This window comes from Callorhinchus milii, unplaced genomic scaffold (genome assembly GCF_018977255.1).
Source record: "Callorhinchus milii isolate IMCB2004 unplaced genomic scaffold, IMCB_Cmil_1.0 Scaffold1, whole genome shotgun sequence".
Taxonomy (NCBI): Eukaryota; Metazoa; Chordata; class Chondrichthyes; order Chimaeriformes; family Callorhinchidae; genus Callorhinchus; species Callorhinchus milii.
The window spans coordinates 68,687,048-68,705,871 of NW_024704742.1; the positions used below are offsets into that span (position 1 = coordinate 68,687,048).

At 42.1% G+C, this 18,824-nt stretch overlaps 1 protein-coding gene and 1 non-coding gene across 2 annotated transcripts in view; both read left to right on the plus strand.

The window, feature by feature from the left end:
• Window positions 1-18,824, plus strand: part of ctnna2 (catenin (cadherin-associated protein), alpha 2) — a 140,845-nt gene that overhangs the window by 20,966 nt on the left and 101,055 nt on the right. Inside the window, exon 4 of the mRNA XM_042343656.1 lies at window positions 12,456-12,607. Coding sequence (XP_042199590.1) covers window positions 12,456-12,607 — 152 coding nt within the window. The remainder of the gene's footprint in view (window positions 1-12,455; window positions 12,608-18,824) is intronic.
• On the plus strand, window positions 17,536-17,607 carry trnas-cga. Its single transcript has one exon. It is a non-coding gene; the product is annotated as a tRNA-Ser (tRNA).

Below are 18,824 nucleotides of genomic sequence, written 5' to 3' on the forward strand. Positions count from 1 at the left end.
CTCCTCCCTCCACAGGCTGCAGATAATCCAGAGCTCTGCAGCCCGTGTCCTCTCCCGCACCAAACTCCGTGACCCCATCTCCCCCATTGTCGTCCGACTCCATTGCCTCCTTATACTTCAGAGGATCCAGTTCAAGATCCTAGTTCTCACCTACAAAGCCCTCCATGGCCTCACCCCATCCTACCTCTGCGACCTTCTAACCCCCTATCAACCCGCCCGCTCCCTCCGATCAGCTGGCTCTGGCCTGCTCCACGTCCCCCGACCCACCCGTCCCACCATTGGTGGGAGAGCCTTCAGCCACTCTGCCCTCAACCTCTGAAATTCCATCCCCCAATCACTCCGCCTCACCCTCTCCTTAGCCTCCTTCAAGTCCTGCCTCAAGACCCTCCTCTTCGACCACGCCATCAGCCACCCCTCCCTTCCCCTCCCCTCCCTTCTCCCCCCAACCTCAGCTTGGGTCTGAAATGTTGTACACTGTCCAGGGCCTTGGGACGTCCTCCTGACATGAATAATAATAATAATAATAAAATCCTGGTCCTCACCTTCAAGGCACTATACAAATGTAACCTTGTTGTTGTTGTTGTTGTTTGTGGAATGATTGATCAAACTTTACGCAACTGCTGTGTGCAATTGGCTGCTAGATTTTGTCCACAAATACACAGTCAATTCACTTTACAGTCTAACCTGTGAAGTGCTTTGAGACATCTCAATTATGTGGTAAGGCACTACATCAAATGCAGGGATTATTATTATTATTCAGATAGAGATGCTGAATTGAGGTCCCCTTTGCCTGTTCTGGTGGATGTTAAAGATCCCAATATATGACTCAAAAAAAAAGGGAATTTCAGTATCTCGCCTCGCAATCCTCCAGATCAATCGTCCAACAACAACAAGATTACATTTGTATAGCGCCTTTCATGTCGGGAGGATGTCCCAAGGCGCTGGACAGTGTACAACATTTCAGACCCGAGCTGGGAGAAGGGAGGGGAGGGGAAGGGGGGGTGGCCGATGGCATGGTCGAAGAGGAGGGTCTTGAGGCAGGACTTGAAGGAGGCTAAAGAGGCGGAGTGATTGGGGGATGGAATTCCAGAGGTTGAGGGCAGAGTGGCTGAAGGCTCTCCTACCAATGGTGGGGCGGGTGGGTCGGGGGACGTGGAGCAGGCCGGAGCCGGCTGAGCGGAGGGAGCGGGCGGATTGATAGGGGGTTAGGAGGTCGCAGAGGTAGGGTGGGGCGAGGCCATGGAGGGCTTTGTAGGTGAGGATCAGCATCTTGAACTAGATCCTCTAAAGGATAGGGAGCCAGTGGAGTCGGGCGAGAGTGGGGGAGATGCGGTCACGGAGTTTTGTGCGGGAGAGGACACCGGCTGCAGAGTTCTGGATTATCTGCAGCCTGTGGAGGGAGGAGTTGGAAAGGCCAACAAGCAGGGAAGACAGTTTGTAAGACCTTTCTGATACAAGTGGCTTCTGTGTTTGCCTCCAACAAGTGATGAGATGTATTTTCTATCTACTAATGTTTTTGGTTGAGTCAAATACTGTATTCAACGAGCCCCTAAGATGCAATCTCCAACTCTACTACATATTTATAATAATATAATAATAATATAATAATCCTTGCATTTGATATAGCGCTTTTCACGTCAGGAGGACGTCCCAAAGCGCTTCACAGAACACACTGTAAAGTGAATTGACTGTATATTTGTGGGCGAACGTGGCAGCCAATTGCGCACAGTAATGTCCCACAAACAGTCGTAGATTGAAAATGACCAATTTAATTATTGTTTTTAGTTTTTTGGAGGGATTATTATTAGGCGTGTGGAGTAAGGAAACTTGCCCAAGGTTTCGCCCTGCCTGGAATTGAACTCAGGTCTCTCATTTGCAAAGCGAGTGCTCTAACCACTGAGCTACAGGACTCCACTATTTGCTATTGTTGGGAGCTTTGTACATATCTGCCATTCAGCTGCTATTGTCCGCGTGTGTACTTCATACCGTAACATGTTTGACTGTTACATTATACAGAGCTTCAGGTGCTGATAGTCTCTTAAGCATTAAATTGTTTGGTGCGAAGAGACTTATTAAAAGGATAGCAAATGCAACACTTTCCTGTAATCTTACCTCTGGGGTTTGTTTTGAAGCTGATGCTTGTCATGTTAGTAAGTAAATGCAGTTAAAACTCTCTCGCCCTCTGATGCATCCAATGTGGAGTCCTGTAGCTCAGTGGTTGAGCACTCGCTTTGCAAGCTAGAGACCTGAGTTCAATTCCAGGCAGGGCGAAACCTTGGGCAAGTTTCCTTACTCCACACGCCTAATAATAATACCTCAAAACCAATAACAATAATAAAATTGGTCATTTTCAATCCATGACTGTTTGTGGGACATTGCTGTGCGCAATTGGCTGCCGCGTTCGCCCACAAATATACAGTCAATTCACTTTACAGTGTGTTCTGTGAAGCGCTTTGGGACGTCCTCCCGACGTGAAAAGCGCTATATCAAATGCAAGGATTATTATTATTAATGCTAATGGTACACAGTAATGGCTCTATTTTAATATTGCATTGGTTGGTTGGAAGTTGTGACTCATGATTTGACCTAGGGTTAAATATTGTTAATAATTTGACTTATAATAATAATAATAATAATAATAATAATCCTTGCATTTGATATAGCGCTTTTCACGTCGGAAGGACGTCCCAAAGCGCTTCACAGAACACACTGTAAAGTGAATTGACTGTAAATTTGTGGGCGAACGCGGCAGCCAATTGCGCACAGCAATGTCCCACAAACAGTCGTAGATTGAAAATGCCAATTTTATTATTGTTTTTGGTTTTGGAGGGATTATTATTAAATAATAAAAAACAATGTTTTTGTTCAAGGTGGCAGGTATTAATCTGAAAAGCTAGCAGGCAGCTCACATGGCAATGTAATATAAGCATGTTATATTTATGTTATATACTTAGTGCCTAGGGCGAAATCTTAGGCCATTTTCTTTATTCCACCAGCGTCTGATTAACTATCAGTAAATAGGATCCCAGTTGTTAATTGATTGGTGTATCGCTTTTCGGGGTAATAATCCCTCAAAAAAAATTGGTCACTCAGTCTACGACTGTTTCTGGGACATTGCTCTGCGCAATTGGCTGCCGCGTTTCACTTTACAATATACAATCAATTCACTTTACAGTATATTCTGTGAAGTGTTTTGAGACATCTCAACAACAACAACAAAATTACATTTATAGAGCGCCTTTCACGTCGGGAGGACGTCCCAAAGCGCTGATAAGATATGATAAGGTGCTATATCAAATACAAGGATTACGTTTATTGAAATCAAAACATCTCAATGCTAATTGCTGCTGTAACTGTAAGCAAACAAAGCAGCCAGTGTACGCACAGAAAGTCCCAGATGTGAATGACTTGTGTTTTTTATCTGTAGGATTCTTTGACAGGACAGCAGGAGAAATTTCTTCTGTTTTCAAATGGTACCATGGGATTGTTTGACAATTGTTCACATAAGGTACTAGCAATGCGGCTTATTAGGCCGGCAGTAAGCGTTGAGCACAGATATAAATTAGCACAGAGCCTGCAAGGATAGTGATTATGTCCATCAATCCAGGCTAGGTATTTGAAAAGGAAAAATTTGCAGGATTTTCTCCCAAACTGGAGGGAGAAAGTTATAACAAAATAATAATAATAATACTTTCATGTACCACCTGATCACATCTTTGAGATGCCTCACAGAATATATTGTGAAGTAAATTGACTGTATTTTGCGGGTGAAACGCAGCCCATTGTGCACAGCAGTGCCCCAAAATCAGTTGTGGCTGAACAGGCTGATGGGACCTCAGTTTAACATGTCATGGAAAGAGCAGCACCTTTGATGATGCAGCACTCCACGAATACTACACTGGAGTGTAGGGCCACAATCATGCGAACCAGAGGCGAGCGAGAAAAAGGAAAAACTCCCACTGTCCTGGTCACCAATCTCCAGATGAATTATAATAATAATAATCCTTGCATTTGATATAGCGCCTTATCACGTCTTTGAGTTGTCTCAAATCGCTTCACAGAATATACTGTAAAGTGAATTGACTGTGTATTTTGTGGGCAAAACATGCCAGTAAATTATGCACAGCAGTGTCCCACAACAGTTGTGGATTGAGTGACCAAATTATTATTATTTGTTTTGAAGGGATTTTTACCCCCGGAAAAGTGATCCGCCAATCGACTAACAACTGGGTTCCTACTTACCGCTAGGTAAACAGAGGTGCGTGGAGTAAAGGAACTTGCCCAACGTTTCGCCCTGCCCGGGAATTGAACACAGGTCCTCTCGCTTGCGAGGTGAATGCTCTAAGCACTAAACTACAGGATTCCACTCACCTCACTTAACACTAATTTGTGTAAAAGAGACTTTTGAAGGGATAAAGCACTACAATTTAGCGTATTGGTTGGAGCACTCGCCTCCCAACTGATTACCAGGCAAGGTTAAATCTTATGCAAGTTTCCTTACTCTACATACCTCTGTTTACCTAGCAGTAATTAGGAATCCAGTTGTTAGTTGATTGCTGAACTGCCTTCCATGAGTAATAATATTGTCAAAGCAAAATAAATAATTTGGTCACTTCAATCCGTGACTGTTTGTGAGACACTCCTGTGCGCAATTGGCTGCCATGTTTTGCCCAGAAAATATACAGTCAATTCACTTCACAGTATATTCTGTGAAGCACTTTCAGATGTCTTGAAGACGTGATAAGGCACTATATCAAATGGATTATTATTATTACTATTTCCTGTAAAGCAGAACCCAAATGCATTTGGTCTGGGAGCTGCACAAAGCAAGACACCAAATAGCTGGAGCTAAAGCTTTATAAAAGCCTTTCAATAATGGCTTGCAGCAATCTGGCATGCTGAGAAGCACTTTGCAGCATGATTGCTACAATTGTTCTCATAAGGTACTAGCAATGTGGCTTATCAGGCCGGCAGTAAGCGTTGCACACAGATATAAATTAGCTTAAAAGCACAGAGCCTGTAAGGAAAGTGATTATGTCCATCAATCCAGGCTAGGTATTTGAAAAGGAAAAAATTGCAGGATTTTCTCCCAAACTGGAGGGAGAAAGTTATAACAGAATAATAATAATACTTTGATGTAACACCTGATCACATCTTTGATACGCCTCAAAGCGCTTCACAGAATATATTATGAAGTAAATTGACTGTACCTTGTGGGCGAAACACAGTCAATTGTGCACAGCAGTGCCCCAAAATCAATTGTGGATTGACCAATTTGACCAAATTATTATTTATGAATTAAATTTATTAATTAAAGAACTTGCATTTTTCATCACACCTGCTCATGTTGAACTGCATCAAAGTGTCTTTACAGCAATTACTGTGAACCTTTTATTAAGCAAACACCAGCCATTTTGCACACATCAAGGTCTCACAAACGGACCTCAATTTGATAATAATAATAATTATTGCATTAGATACAGCGCCTTATCACATCGTTGAGATGTCTCAAAGATCTTTACAGAATTTATTCTAATAAATTGGTCACTCAGTCCACGGCTGTTTGTGGGACACTGTTGTGTGCAATTGGCTGCTGTGTTTCACCCAAAAAACATACAGTCAATTCACTTTACAGTATATTCTGTGAAGCGCTTTGAGATGTCATGAAGACATGATAAGGCATTATAACAAAATCGCAAGGATTTTTATTATTATTGTAAAGTGAATTGACTGTATTTTGTTGGTGAAAAGTGGCAGCCAATTGCGCACAGTAGTGTCCCACAAACAGTCGCGGATTGAGTGAGCACATTTTCTTGCGGGGTGGGTTATTACTGCAAGCGATCCTCCAATCGACTAACACCTACTTATTGTTAGGTAAACAGAGGCATTCGGAGTAAGGAAACTTGCTTAAGATTTTACCCCGCCCGGGAATCGAACCCAGATCCTCTTGCTTGTGAGACGAGCATGCTAACCACTACACTACAGTACTCCACTATCATCAGATATCTCATCTGAGGTAATGCAGAAGGCCCCCAGTCCCGCTAAGCCAAGCTGACCAAAACTCTTATTGAGGCAGAAGATGATTTTCTTACGATATCACAATTTTCTTGCTAAAGCCAGACTGAATTATGCGCTGCTTGTATAATCAACATAGAATAATCCTTGCACTGTTCCTTTTGATATTGCCTTTCATGTTGGAAGTACATTTCAAAGCACTTAACCATCGGATTGATTGTATTGTATTTTGAGGGTGAACACCACAGACAATTTGCTCACTAGTTTCCCATAAACAGCCATGAAGTGAATGAGCAATTTTATCAGGGAAACTGTTAGTAAGGACATCGGGAGAAAATCACTTCTCTACAATTGTGGACAATCTCCCACCCACCACTGGGTTGTGAAGTTGAAACTGAGGTTTCATCTGTTCAGATGGATGTTAAATCACACTAGTTTCTCCCTGTGTATTGGCCAGGTGAATGAACATTGATCATTCACTTTATTTCTGTCTGTGGGACCTTTCAGTGCATAAAATGGCTGCTGCAATCCAAGACGCCGTCCGTCTTGAAGGGCGCTTTATAAATGCAAGTTGTTGTTATTGCGATCGCCTACAAAAGCACTCACTACACTTGGCAGCAAGTTCCCTGTGAAGCGCTGTGTGATGCTTTGATGTTACAGATGCCACATCAAATGCAAGGACGGTTCTTATTATTTTATAATAAGTTAAACCTGCTGAGGCTTCAGTTTAGAATCTAATTTAAAATTCTGTTTAAGTGGCGATTAAGAAAAAAAACACTGGATGCTAATTGAACACGAGTTTCTTTCCATTTTAATTCCTTCCACACGCTGACCTCCAATGTTTACCACTGCCTGTCTTGACAACATGGAAATTCATCCTCTATGGGGATTTGAAATGCATTTGGTCGTCCTCTGCTGAATGACGGTGTGCATCTGCTTTATATCAAGAGCATTCTGCAACACCCAGGATTACCAACAACAAGTTGTGCTTGTATAGGGTCCTTCGCATTAATAACATCTCAGAGTGCTTCGTAAAGATGCGGTCAGACACAGAGCAGGGGGGAGGGGATAAGGGGTCGACGAGGTAGGTTTTTAGGTAGTATTTAAAGACACGTGGGGTAAGGTGGGGGAGGCAGTGCGGTAGAGGGAGGAAGGAAAGAATATAAAGCACCAGCAACATTGCATTTCAAAAGAGAAGGGAATTTCTCCTGGTCAACAATCCTCTGGATAAAATTGTTCATTTACTTCATTGCTGCTTGTGGAACATTGCTGTGTGCAGCGTGGCTGCTGCATTAGCGTACAAGTACGCAATCACTGCACTGCACAGTAATTCCTATGAAGCGCTATGAGATGTCTCAACGAAATGATAAAGCACTTTACCAACAGCAAGGATTATTACTATTAAGATGACTGAAATGAGTGGGAGGAAGAATTTAGGGATGTTCAGTTCCCAAACTGATCATTGAGCACAAGATAAAATGGACCACAAATTGTGTACCTGGTGTTAGTTGTCAAATTCTGTTCGCAAATCCTCCCCTCCTCCCATTTCTGTTACAGGTTTCTTCACGCCTCATTTGGGGGGGGTTCAGGTTTTGGATTACTGTCAGGTTCCCCCATTGCAATAAGCTCAAAGGAGACACACCAGCTCTTCTCCATAATAATAATAATGATAATCCTTGCACATCATCACATCATTGAGATGTCTCAAAGCGCTTAACAGAATATACTGTAAAGTGAGTGTACTAAATTTTATGGGCGAAATGTGGCAGCCAAATGCGGACAGCAGGGTCCCACAATCAATTGTGGATTGAGTGACCAAATTTTATTTGAAGAGACTATTACCCCTGGAAAGTGATCCGCCAATTGACTAACAACTGGGTCCCTACTTACTGCTAGGTAAACAGAGAAATATTGAGGAAGGAAACTTGCCTAAGGTTTCGCCCTGCTCGGGAATCAAACCCGGGTCCTCTCGCTTACGAGGTGAGTGCTCTACCCAATACTCTACAGGATTCATAACACATCAACTGAGCGGTCAAGCACTGGAGAGAGTACTGCAGTTGTATAAATCCAGGGTTCCTCCTCATGCAGTGTTATTTTCTTCTCCTTATCTAGTGAGGCTGCTTTGAATGAGAAGTGCTCCCTGTAGAATTGACTTTCCTCTTTAAGTGAGTCTTTGATCGTAAAAGTGTCAATGTGCGAGCAGATGAATATCTTCCTTGAAAACATCAGAATGTCAAAGTTAGAATTAAGGCAACAATCAAGAATGAAATGTACAGCATGAGTTTAAAATCTTTATCATCTTTTCACACTCCTCATTTTCTGTAAAAGCCCTTGGATTCAAGCAGAGATTCAATGCTGCCTTTACCACGTCAAAGTGCTTGGAGTCAACTAACCAGATGCGGATAATGGATGGAATGATGTGTCACTTGACAAGGTTAACTACGCACCGTTCATTGGGTGTAATGGATCTCAACTGGTTTATTGTGCAGCAGGCTTAGTTAGCAAAATAAACTCGGGAAGAGGGGGATAGACTTACATTTGAGGTGAAAGGACAAAATCATTGCTGAAAGGTGTCTGCTTGGTTCAGTTGGTAACATTCTCACCTCGAGCAAAGGTATTAATAAGAATCCTTGCAGTTGACATATAATAGTTCTGATAATGTCTAAAAAAGATTCACAGAATTTCTGTAAAACGTATATTTGTAGACAATGCACAAGCCAATTTGCGCACTGTGCTGACTCAGTGATAAGACGTGATAAAGCGCTATATCAAATGCAAGGATTATTATTATTGTTACTATATTTATCATCACTTGTCCATTCAGCTCTTTGAGATATTTAATAATAATAATAATGATCATCCTTGCATTTGATATAGCGCCTTATCACATCATTGAGAGGTCTCAGAGCGCTTCACAGGATTATACTGTAAAGTGAATTGACTGTACATTTTGTTTATATATATATTTGGATGGTATTGGCATGATATTAAAATGCAAGGATTTTCATTGTTATACAAGTACTGAGGGATTGACATTTTTGACATTACCAAATACATGTACATCAAATCTTTACAAATTTCCGCCCAGGATTTGTAAAGCTGTATGTTTTTCTAATCTTGAATTTTTTTTCATGGCTTTCATAATCCACCCACATTAAACCAAAAGTATGATAGCCCATGGAATCTGAACCTCAGTCTAATTATGATTGAAAGAAGCCAACCTTTTATATCAGAGGGCAGCGTATCTCCAAGGAGGACAAGTTGTGCCAACAACTGTAGTGCACACCTATGTCCCACAACAAAAACAGAGGGATAATCATAACAATACTTCTTGCATTTGATATAATGCCGTATCACGTAGTTGAGACGTCTCAAAGCGCTTCACAGAATATACAGTAAAGTGGATTGACTGTGTATTTTGTGGATGAAACTCCAATTGCAAACAGCAGTGTCCCATAAACTGTTATAATCCATAAGCGGATTGAATGAGCACATTTTTTTTTTGGAGGGATTATTATCCCCAGAAACTGATCTGCCAATCGATTGACAACGGGGTTTCTACTTATTGCAAGGTAAACAAAGGAATAAGGAAACTTGCCTAAGGTTTTGCTTTACCCGGGAATCAAAACTGGTTCCTCTCGCTTTTATTTTTAACCATAAATAGGCTGATTTTTAACATAAATAGGCTGGTTCCTTTCTTTGGGGAATCCGTAACCAGGGGACACAAGTATAGTATAGAGACCAGGAGATCTAAAAGAGAATTTAGGAGGAACTTACTTCATGCAAAGATAGAGGGGCATAGTGGCTGACAGCATGGCTGACATTTCAGCTAGAGGACAGCACCTCGGACAATGCAGTGCTCCCCCAGCACTACACAAGAGTGTCAGCCTCGATGAAGCTGTCTAATCCTGACGTGGAGCTTGAACCCACAAATTGCTAACTGAGAGTAAGAGCACTGACCGATAACCAGCAGATTGGCATTATTGTGCTGTTATTAAAGCATTGAAATCTCAGTCAAGTGAATCAGACATCCCAGCAAGGGACCACTGCCTGCTATTAACCCTTTGCACGCCCAAACCCCTCTCATTTGTGATGGCCTTCAATAGTGCAGGCTAATTGTCAGAACAAACTAAACATAGCCACAAGAATTCACTTGGTCAAACTCAAATTGGAACCCAGTGCAATTAGATGAGGTTTGAAATGGAAAAAACAATTAACCGTCTTCCTCAGACCTTAATGTTCACTTTCAAATGCCTATGTGTCCACCCACATCTTTTATCATCCAGACGAACAATACTCATTCAAAAAACATCTGCTGCAGATAGAGTCCTGCTTGTCTTTGAGAGTTCGATGAATGTGCCAGAGCAATTTTCATTTCCTCACTCAATAGAACATCTGCAGAAACTGAGTGTCAGTGTCCAATCTACAGTGCACTGGGGTGAGAATGTGATAAGTCTGGACAGCAGAGAGGGAACAAAACTGAGAGGCTTGAAATTGTATCTATTCTAAACCTGTAAAACCATTTTGTCTTGAAATTTAAGGTCACACGGAGCAATGGAAAAGTGCTTGAATCCAGTCTTAATCATTATTGTTGAATTTGATACAGCGCCTTAGCATGTTGTCGAGACGTCTCAGAATGCTTCACAGGATATACTGTAAAGTGGATTGACTGTGTATTTTGTGGGCGAAACGTGGCAGCCAATTGCACACAGGAGTGTCCCACAAACAGTTGTGGATTGAGTGACCACATTTTTTTTGAAGGGATTATTCCCCAAGATAAGCGATCTGCTGATCGACTAATACCCGGGTTCCTACATACTGCTTGGTAAACAGAGGTGTGTGGAGTAAGGAAACTTGCCAAACGTTTGGCTCTGCCCGTGAATTGAACCCAGGTCTTCTTGCATGTGAGGCGAGTGCTCTAATTATGACTGATTTTAGAATTTACCACAATTTTGTGCATTCTTAATTTTTCAGATAATGTAGCTTTACCATCTTAGATTAGTTGGAATTTCAGGCCTCTGATCCATAGTGTTAGAAGGATGAGCTGTGAGGAACAACTAAGATAAGCCTTGACAACCCTGAACAGACGTGTCTTAGAGGGGAGTTTATAGAGCTGTATAAGATGCTTAACTGGAAAGAGAATGTAAAACCAGATAAATACCTTAAGAAACACTATAAGCAGAAGGATAAGAGGTTATAAATTCAGAGCTCCAAAAGGTCAGCTTTCAGAGAAAACATTTGGTCAAGAATTTCTCATAAAAAGAGTTATGTTTATTATTATTAAATTATTAAAACATTTCATACACAAAATATATAGTCAATTCACTTTATAGAATATTCTGTAAAGTGCTTTGAAACATCTTAACAACATGATAAGGTGCTATATTAAATGCAAAGAGTATCTATTATTGATCAGGTCTCTCAAATTAAAAGTGAATTTACGATTTTTCCAAAATTCGGCCCAATCTTACATTTTAAAAAGATGGTCTGTCTGTACACTCAGGCTGTCAATGGATTTTTGATTATGGGAAACAGTTCTTCACACAGAGAGGTGATCTAACAAGTCAGGAAGTCTGGGGGAGACTGTATCCCCATCATACCAGCTCTAGACAACCTCCACTGGCTCCCTATCACCGAACGAATTGATTTTGAGATCCTCACAATCGTCTACAAATCCCTTCATACCCAGGCACCTCCTACTTCTCTGATCTGCTTACTCCCCAACACACTACCTGTTGCCTCCATTTGACTGGCTCCGGTCTTCTGCTTGTCCCTCGTGCCCTCCGTTCCACCATTGGTGGCCCCATATTCAGCCCAAACTCTGGAACACCCTCCCTCTATCTCTCCACCTTGTCCCCTCCTTCCCCATTTTCAGGTGGGGTTTGAAGATCTTCCTCTTCGACCGCGGTTAAGATCACCTCTCCTCTCCCCCCGGCTCGGCATTGTGCTCCGCTACTGGCAAGTGCTCTGGAATGCTACACTATGTGAGGGATGCTATATAAATGCAAGTTGTTGATTAATAAACTAAGTTGTCTAATAAACTGGTGGAACAGGCTCAGTAGTTGAATGGCCTCCTTCTACTTCTATTTTCCTGTATTCCTAAATGGATTGAAAGTTCTTCTTCAGCCAAACCTTTCTTGCAATCTTGTCCAACAATTCTCCAGATAAAATGCTCATTGATATTGTAGTTGTTTACAGGATTTTCCTATGTGCAAAATGGCTGCCATATTTGAAGCCACTTTGCATACAGCAAGGTCTCACGTAGAGCTACAAAGTCAATGCATTTGACAACACGTCCTTGTGAAGTGCTTTGAGACGTTTCAACATTGTAGGCACTCTATCAAACATAAAGATTCTTATATTATGTGGCCGTACCTTCAGGCAGGAAAGGGAACTGGAGAATAAACCTCTAATGCCTCACCTTTCTTCCTCCTGTCCAGTTATGCCTCGTTTTGCTGAACAAGTGGAAGTTGCGATCGAAGCACTCAGTGCCAACCCGCCACAGGCTTTCGAGGAGAATGAGTTCATTGATGCTTCTCGTTTAGTTTACGACGGCGTGCGTGACATCAGGAAAGCAGTGCTGATGATAAGGGTAAGTTTTTCAGCTGTCCAGTTTATTCAGACATTTCAGTGCACAAATCTTTTTTTTTAAGTCAGCCGATTGTCTGACTCATGCGGCAACCCATCACCATGCTTAAGGGTATCCGAACCAAACTGAGAATTCCATGCACCTACACATGGAAATTGCAGAGATAGGATTGTTGGAATGGACTGCGCACTCTCTCCCTGGAGGGGCACATCCTGCTTACCTAATTCTGGAATGTATTAGGCTCAGGTTGGCAAGAGCCAAGGCTTGGGGACCCCAGAGTGTGCCCCAAATGGCTCAAAAGTATCTCTTTCAAAGTCAGCGTTTATTAAAAACTAGAGTTCTGGGGTCTAATGTGCAATGACTTTGAAAAAGATTCCTTTTATAAGGAAACCAAGGTTGGATTCCTGGCTTCTTGATGTCCAATGTGGCAGCTTAGGAGAAGTTTTTCCCATAATTTTCCCCAGTTGGCCTCATGTACTTGTGGTTTTCTTTTTACGGAAACTGGGTGAGGAGGCATCAGTTTTGCACTGTTTCCTAACAATGTACGTATTGCGTGTATCAGCCTGGATCAATTGGTAGCACTCTTGCCTCTGAGTCAGAAGAATGTGGGTTTATGCCTCAGAACTTGGAACTCATATAGTCTAATGCTGATACTCTAATGCAGTGCTAGGGATGTCATGCATTGTCAGAGGTGCCACGCTTTTCAATGTCAGAGGCATTAAACTGATCTTTAACATCTGCCTAATCGGGCGTGTGGAGTAAGGAAATTTGTCTAAGGTTTGCCCCACCCGGAAAACAAACCTGGGTCCTCTCGCTTGCGAGGCGAGCATGCTAATCACTACGCTACGGGACTCCATTATAAAGGTTGCAGTGTTGTCATTTGTAAAGTAATATACCATGAAGATAAGTGAGATTTGCATTTATGATCTGATTTCAGTGCTCAAAACCAGGTTCATCGCGAGTTCATCACATACCTGATTAGCTCTTATTCATACTGAATGAATATTCAGATAGCACATTTGAGCAGATTTATGGAGCAGAACCCCTCTTCCGCACAATGTATCTCCTGATTTCTGTTATTGCTGCTGTTTAACAAATGACAAGTTCAAAGCTACATGCATGGAGACCATTTTTACATTTCTGAGCAATCCTCTGGTCCAATTAAGAATCTGCAGGGAATTGTGTGACAGAGAATCCTAATTAAGAGAGCACTGTCTATGTAAGAAAGTCATTTGCAAACTTGTTTTTTGTTGAAGAAGAGAGAAAATTATAATTCTGTCACCAGTGTTCTACGAAGAATGCATAAAAAGAAACATTTCTGCTGTGAAAGAACTTATTGGATTGTGTGCTGCTTACCTTGTCACAAGATTACAATAGATGTTCATTGGCAAAAGCACCTTAAGATCATAATTGTTTTTAGTCATTTGGATGTCTGACACATGGGAGCATAGGAACAGGAGTAGACCATTCAGCCCCTAGAGCCTGTTCCACCATTCTATAAAATCATGGCTAATCTGTCCCTCAACTCCAATTACCCACCTTTGCTTTATATCCCTTGATACCTTTACCTAACAAAAATCTATCGACCTCAATCATATAAATGTGAATGGATACATCATCCATAGCCTTTTGGGGAGAGTGTTCCAGATTTCCACTATCCTTTATGTGGAAAAATGTTTCCTGATTTCACTTCTAAATGGCCAAGCTCTAATTTTAAGATAATGGTAGAGTGAGTGTTCTGAAAGGATGAGATCAAATGGGTTAAAATGCATTGCAAATGCATTATCAAAATGCAAATGCAAGGATTATTGCAAGATATCAAGATATTTCATCTGAACCTCTCGAGGCATCTTGAGATCACATATTACTTAGTGAGCAGTTTTTTCATACAAAGCTCTGATAAAATCTCACAATACTTTGAAAGCTAGAATCCCAACACCCCCACCCATTAGGGCTTTGAGTTGTGAACATGTCAAGACCTCCAGGTCTCACTGATGTGCCAGACAATCACTTATCCACTCTTATCTCCCTGCTAAAGAGGACTTTTGAGAAGTACTGTACTCATTTCATTGCCCAGGAAAGGGTGAAGAGTTTGATACCTGTAGTCTGAAAGAGTTTGAAATGCTGTACTCTGTCCAGGGCCTTGGGATGTCCTCCCGACGTGAAAGTCGCTATACAAATGTAATCTTGTTGTTGTTGATTGAACCGTTCAAACCAAGAACCTTTGGGCCCCCAAGTATAGGGCTCAACCTATTGAGCAGACCAAGATATCAATTTCAAGCATGTTCACTTGAAATTAAATTAAATTTGCTTTCTTCAATTGAGCAGATATGTACAGTGGCAGAGGGCTCCATGGCAGTTTGAATGCACCAGGCAAAGTGAAAAGACATTATACCATTTCACCTTGCCCACAATATATACAGTCAATTCACTTTACAGTATATCCTGTGAAGTGTTTTGAGACATCTCGAAGACATGATAAGGCGGTATATCAAATGCAAGGATTATTTTTTTTACTCTGTAAAGGCGACAGACAAGTAACCCCAATGTTGTAATAATAATAATAATAATCCTTGCATTTGATGTAGCGCTTTATCATGTTGTTGAGACATCTCAAAGCGCTTCACATTGTAAAAGTATTTGACTGTATATTTTGTTGGCAAAACAAAATAAAAGCTGTAGTCATACTGATGGATTTGAACATCTGGCAACCTCACTGTTTATAACGTCACTTGAACCCATTGATAAGATGAGTGCCTTTTCGATTCACTCCCGTATAGCAATTGCTCCAACACTGCTCTCAGAATAATCTGCCCGTTAATGAAACTAAAACCGATGTTTCCCGTAATTTTGTGATAATGACACCATTTAATGATCAGCTCCTCAGCTCCTGCAGAAATACGGTGTAACCTTGGATCCGAATAAATGAAAAGGGTCATCGTCACGCTTGAAAACTGTTTTGCTGCAAATCTTTTCATTTGTTTGACAGCCACACACCACAACAGCTCAGAACCGTACAGTACTTTTCACATTGAAGAAATGCCTCAAAGCGCTTCACAGAATGAGGTTGACATAAAATTAAACAGGTCAAAATTGTGGTATTTCTAAAGGCAATTCCTTCCTTAATTATCACCAGGAGAGGGGAGAAGTGATGCTTAATCTGCTGGACACTGCGTATGGTAATGACCATTCCCTCTATGGTATTTGTAGCACACAGGAGGGTCATTTGGCTCATAAAATCCCAACCTGTGCTATATTGGGGCTGATCACTGGAGAGTACATTTGTGTCGTGACGTCACCTATCACAGGACATGTAACATCACTGGACACCTACACAGGAAGTGACGTCGGCAGTGATCTTATGACCTTATTTGTTAGACAAGGGAAGCCAGCCAGTCTGCACATCAAACCAGCAGTGTGTCAAACCACAGGACACAGGACTTATAAGCAAAACAGCCTTATGAGGGGCCACTTTATAATAATAATAATAATAATCCTTGCATTTGATATAGCGCTTTTCACGTCTTCTAGACATCCCAAAGCGCTTCACAGAATATGCTGTAAAGTGAATTGACTGTATATTCAAGATCCTCATCCTCACCTACCTCTCTGACCTACTATCCCCCTACCTACCTGCCCTACCCTCCGTTCCTCTGGCTCCGGTCTGCTCCACATCCCCCGCCCCAACCGCCCTACCATTGGTGGTCGGGCCTTCAGCCTCTCAGCCCCGAGGCTCTGGAACTCTATCCCCCAGTGCCTTCGCCGCCTCCTCCCTTTCCTCCTTCAAGGCCGGTCTCAAGACCTTTCTCTTTGACCGTGCCTTCAGCTCCCCTCTCAACTCTCTACCCCCTCCTCCCTCCCTCCCTTCCCTCCCCTCACCCTGACCATTTCCCCCCTCCTCGCTCCCTCCCTCCCCTCCCCTCACCCTGACCATTTCCCCCCTGCTCGGGTCCTGACCCAACTGTACAGCGCCTTGGGACGTCCTCCCGACGTGAAAGGCGTTCAATAAATGGAATCTTGTTGTTGTTGTTGTTGTATTTGTGGGCGAACGCGGCAGCCAATTGCACGCAGCAGTGTCCCACAAACAGTCGTAGAACGGAATTTTACTGCAACATCTTTCATATTAATCCATGTGAACCTACTCTGTACTCTTTCTATTAGCTTTGACGTCCTCTCAATAACAGTGTGCCGAGAACTGCATGCGGACCAACAGTGGATTAACCAAAGTCTTGTTTTAGGGTCTCATAATTAAGCTTTGCTTGTGAAATTTGCCGTGAATATTAATTAAATTGAAGACATTATTCCACTTAGTATGGGCTTTTGTTTTGGACAGCCAGATGTCTGACACATGCAGAAACCCATCCCCATGTTTAACAGTATCCAAATCAAACTGAGAATTCCATGCATCCCACCTACACATGGAAATCCCGGAGATAGATTGTTGGATGGAATGCGCTCTCTCCCTGGAGGGACACATCCTGCTTACCTAATTCTGGGAAGTATTAGGCGCAGGTTGGCAAGAGCTGACGGATATCTGCCTTCAGTGATGATGGGAGGACCTTTACAGTACAGCTTGTGAGCCACTTTGATGTTCTTGAGGTCCAAGTCCAATGCTGCGTACCAGGCTTTCTCAGCACCAGTTGCTTAATCCAGGTCCTCATGCGAGAGACCTTGGCAAACAGATGTGCCCGCTGTGAAGAACTGGCATCTATACTAGAAGATCATAGAACATATTATATTCTTTCAAGGTACAGTTTTCGTCTCCCACTCTGTTCAAATCCAACACTCCAAAGCTCAAGGGAGATGCATCTTAGAAACAAACATAAGATTCATTTAATTCAAATTGTCAGGATTTAGACATTTTGTTACATTCCTTTAGAGTGCAGAAACATTCTGTTTTTATGTAAATGGAGTGTAATTGGATTTAGTGGAGTCCTGTAGTTCAGTGGTTAGAGCGCTCGCCTCGAAAGCGAGAGACCTGGGTTCGATTACCGGCAGGGCGAAACCTTGGGCAAGTTTCCTTAGTCCACACGCCTGATAATAATCCCTCAAGAAAATAAATAAATAAAATAATAATTTGGTCACGCAATCCACGACTGTTTGTGGGACACTGCTGTGCGCAATTGGCTGCCGCATTTTGCCCACAAATATACAGTCAATTCACTTCACAGTATATTCTGTGAAGCGCTTTGAGACGTCTACAAGTCGGGAAAAGCGCTATATCAAATACAAGGATTATTATTATTTATTTCTCTTGAACATCTATATGAAAAGAAGAGAACAATAATTATAAAGAAAATTGAGCTCAATTCTTGATTAAAAAGAAGGAAGGTTCGAACTGTGTCTCGGGAAAACTTAGGAGCATGTTTAATTTTGATCCAAACGCTCCCAGCATCATTACCGAGTTCAATAACTGAAGCAAAGCTTCCCTGTTTTTCTCCATAATAATCCTTATATTTGATATAATGCCTTGTCATGTTGTTGAAATGTCTCAAATGTCTCAAAGCGCTTCACAGAATATACTGTAAAGTGAATTAAAATATAATTGAAATACAGAATATACTGTAAAGTGAAGTGAAACGTGGCAGCCAATTGTGCATAGCAGTGTCCCACAAACAGTTGTGAGTTGAGTGACCAATTTTTTTCGAGATTATTAACCCCGCAAAGCGATATCCCAAATTACGAACGGTCGGGTTCCTATTTACAGCTTGCCTTCAAAGCCCGCCACTGCCTTGCTCCTTCCTACCTCTGTGACCTACTAATGCCATATCAATCTGTCCACTTCCTCCGCTCAGCAGGCCTGCTCCACATTCCCTGCCCGGCTTGCCCCACCATCGTTGGTTGCCCCTTCAACCTCTCTGCCCTCATCCTTTGGAACTCCATCCCAAAGTCTCTTTGCCGCGCTGTTGGCCACCCACCTACCCCTACCCTCCCTGCCCTCCACCACTCCTGATCCCAACACCCTGCTCAGGTCCAAATCCCTAACTGAACAGCGCCTTGGGACGTCCACCTGACGTGAAAGTTGTTACACAAATGTAATTTTTTGTTGTTGTTGTTGTAGGTAAACAGCTGTGAGGCGTAAGGAAGCTTGCCTAACATTTTTCCCTGCCCAATAATCGAACCTGGATCCTCCAGGACGACATAATGTTATGAATGCAAGTTGTTGCTACACATTAACAGATCTAAACAAAATTAAACATCACAATTTTAGCGACACATT